The sequence below is a fragment of the Rhinopithecus bieti genome, unplaced genomic scaffold (assembly GCF_001698545.2).
Source record: "Rhinopithecus bieti isolate Rb0 unplaced genomic scaffold, ASM169854v2 scaffold_52453, whole genome shotgun sequence".
Lineage (NCBI taxonomy): Eukaryota > Metazoa > Chordata > Mammalia > Primates > Cercopithecidae > Rhinopithecus > Rhinopithecus bieti.
In genome coordinates this window covers 42,079-45,193 of record NW_016820377.1, presented here as the reverse complement: position 1 = coordinate 45,193, position 3,115 = coordinate 42,079, and the positions used below count along the sequence as shown (strand labels likewise).

The window sequence follows — 3,115 nt, the reverse complement described above, 5'->3', positions numbered from 1 at the left end:
TTTTTTTTTTTTTTTTTTTAAGACGGATTTTCGTGTTGTTGCCCAGGCTGGAGTGCAATGGTGCCATCTAGGCTCACTGCAACCTCCGCCTCCCAGGTTCAGGCGATTCTCCTGCCTCAGCCTCCCAAGTAGCTGGGATTACAGGCGCCTGTCACTACGCCTGGCTAATTTTTTTTGTATTTTTAGGAGAGATGAGGTTTCACCATGTTGGCCAGGCTGGTCTCGAACTCCTGACCTCAGGTGATCCACCCACCTCGGCCTCCCAAAATGCTGGGATTACAGGCATGAGTCACAGCACCTAGCCGGGACTGTTTTTACTGGAGGAAAGGGAGAAGACACATAGTGGGGAAAGCGTTCTTTCAGTATGCAGATGCTTCAGGGAGAACCAAACTATTTCACTGGTATTCCCCCGTACCACCGGAACTGGTGCTTGGAGTGGAAGGGAAGTGAGATCAGTCGATTAGTCACCAACACCATCATCAGCATTGCCAGAGAGGTCGAGAGCAGACATCATGGAATCAGACAGCTTGCTGGCGATTTTACCTGCAAATGGAGAAATATAGGCAATATTTTGGTGGCTGGCTTGCCACCAGGAGGCCTGCTGATGCTGGCCTACATCTACCTTGGTCTGCACCAAGCTCCTGAACTGGCTCACTTACCCCCAAACACTACCACAAAACTGGTGAGTGCTGGAAGCCACTGCTCAGCTTCACAGGTAGACAATACATTTTTCTATCTGTGAAATGATCATCCCAACATAGCTTCTATCTCAGGGTTTCAGACTCACTGGGCTCCAAGTATTTTTGTCCAAATACCAAAGCAATAATTTTCCTTTACTGTGTCAAACTTAGCGCTCTACCATTACCCTCAAAACAAGAAGGCTCTCACAGCAAAAGGCAACATGGCCGTAGGGGCTCTAAGCCTGAATGTTCACCACGCACACCTATCCCCCAGACATACCCTGTTGTTTCTCAGGATGCCCCCCAGACTTCACCTCCTCCAGGAGGCCTTCTCTGATCACCCCTATCCAACCACCATCCCCAGGCTGGGTTAGGTTCTCTCACTGTGCTTGCTGGGTCTTCAATGTGATTACTATGTGCTCGTGCTGCCAAGGTCTGTTTTCTTGTCTCCTCCTCACTCCCTAATAAGACTAGGAGTTCAAGGGCAATTCATCTGAATTCCCAGGACTCAGTGTGGAGCCAGGCCAAGAGTGAATGTCTGATTGTGTATGTTTGGTTACAGAACACAATCTAGTTTGAAGAATAGGGCTAATGTGGTCAATCAACCCGAAGTCTGTATTTTGGCTCCATCAACTACTAGTTGTCTTACCTTCAGTGCGTCACTTAATGTCTCTGGATTTCAGTTTTCTCACTTACCAAATAAGGGTAAGACTTTTGCAATGAGTTAGTGAAAATAAGTACAGCATGGAAACTCAAATGGGCAAGCTACACAATGTACCACCATTAAAACAAGGGGAAGAAGTTCTTTTGTGTATTAACGTAGACATATCCCTAAGATATACTGAGTGGAAAAATGATAGGGCAAAACCATGTGTCCAGTAGATTGGCATCTGTGTGGAAAAAGAGAACAAAGAATATATAGATATTTGCTTGTATGTCTATCTCGGGAAAGACACAAGAAACTAACTAGCTGACGAGGGGGCGGTCTGGATGACTAAGGGATGGGAGAGATTTTACTGTATATCCTCTTGTACCTGTAGGATTTTGAGTGTAGTGCCTGCTGATAAAGTAAAAATTATATATAGCCTGCAAGCTACCTAACAAATAGAGAGTACCTGATAAATAAATGATGGTTATTTGAAACATAGACTAGGCAGGCCAGTGGTTCTCCCAATGTGATCCCCAGAGAAATAGCATCAGCTGGGAATCTGTTAGAAATACAAATTCTAAAAGGCCCCACAGAAGACCTACTCAATTAGAAACTATGAGGGAGGGGCCCAGAAATCTGCATTTTAACAAACCCTCCAGGGAATCCTGATGCGAGCTGAAGTTTGAGAACCACTGTGCTAGTAGTTGAGCCTCCTAGCTCATCCCTGCCCCCAACCCTAGACTGGGGCTGAACACAGAGAGATACTCATTCAGGAGCCTCAATCAAGATCCCAGGTGGGGCCACATGCGGTGGCTCACGTCTGTAATCCTAGCACTTTGGAAGGCCGAGGCAGGTGGATCACCTGAGGTCAGGAGTTCCAGACCAGCCTCGCCAACATGGCAAAACATCATCTCTACTAAAAATACAAAAATGAGCCAGACATGGTGGCTGGTGCCTGTAATCCCAGCTACTCAGGAAGCTGAGGCAGGAGAATCGCTTGAACCCAGGGACAGAGGCTGCAGTAAGCCACAAAAAAACAAAAACAGATCCCATGTGGGCCCTCTTTAGAGCACAGGGGTGGTCACAGGCTCCCACCTGCACGTTTCTGCATCTTCTTCTTATTTTTCAGGGCAGATGCCAGAGCCTGGCCCTGTTGCAGCGGGTCCGTCTCCATGATCCTCTGCAGCACTGGGCGGCGGTCCACTGAGCAGACATCCACCATATTGTTGCTCTTGGGGCAGTGGTCCACATTGCGTTTAGCCCACCCCATCTGATGACGGTTCGGATTGGTGCAATACCCAGTGAGATCCCCAATCTAGGGAGAGACAGAAAACATAACGATGAGGTCTTGACCCCCAGAGAACCTCCAAAGACTTCTGCAGAAAAGGTAGGAACACAGGCTTGGGTAAGAACAGGACCCTGGAGCCATGTGGAACTAGGCTCCAATTCTGGCCCCACCACACTCCAGCAAGTGCTTAGTTAACTCTCAGCCTCAGTTTCCTCATCTGTCAAATAGGAGATGGATAAGGGGTAGTTTGCATGGCCTTTACAAGAATAAAACGAAAAGGTAGGCCGGGCGCGGTGGCTCATGCCTATAATCCCAGCACTTTGGGAGGCTGAGACAGGCAGATCACGAAGTCAAGAGATCGAGACCATCCTGGCCAACATGATGAAACCCCGTCTCTACTAAAAATACAAAAATTAGCTGGGTGTGGTGGCACACACCTGTAGTCCCAGCTACTCGGGAGGCTGAGGCAGGAGAATCGCTTGAACCTGGGTGGCGGAG

General features: G+C 48.2%; 1 protein-coding gene across 2 annotated transcripts in view; it reads right to left on the bottom strand.

The window, feature by feature from the left end:
• Nucleotides 1–299: 299 nt before the first annotated feature.
• GNL3L (G protein nucleolar 3 like) overlaps nt 300–3,115 on the bottom strand; it is a 37,000-nt gene continuing 34,184 nt past the window's right edge. For both annotated transcript variants that reach the window (XM_017859778.1, XM_017859777.1), the window contains 2 exons: nt 2,425–2,644; nt 300–543 (listed from right to left, as the gene is read on the bottom strand). In XM_017859778.1, coding sequence (XP_017715267.1) covers nt 461–543; nt 2,425–2,644 — 303 coding nt within the window. In that variant the 3' untranslated portion in view covers nt 300–460. The remainder of the gene's footprint in view (nt 544–2,424; nt 2,645–3,115) is intronic.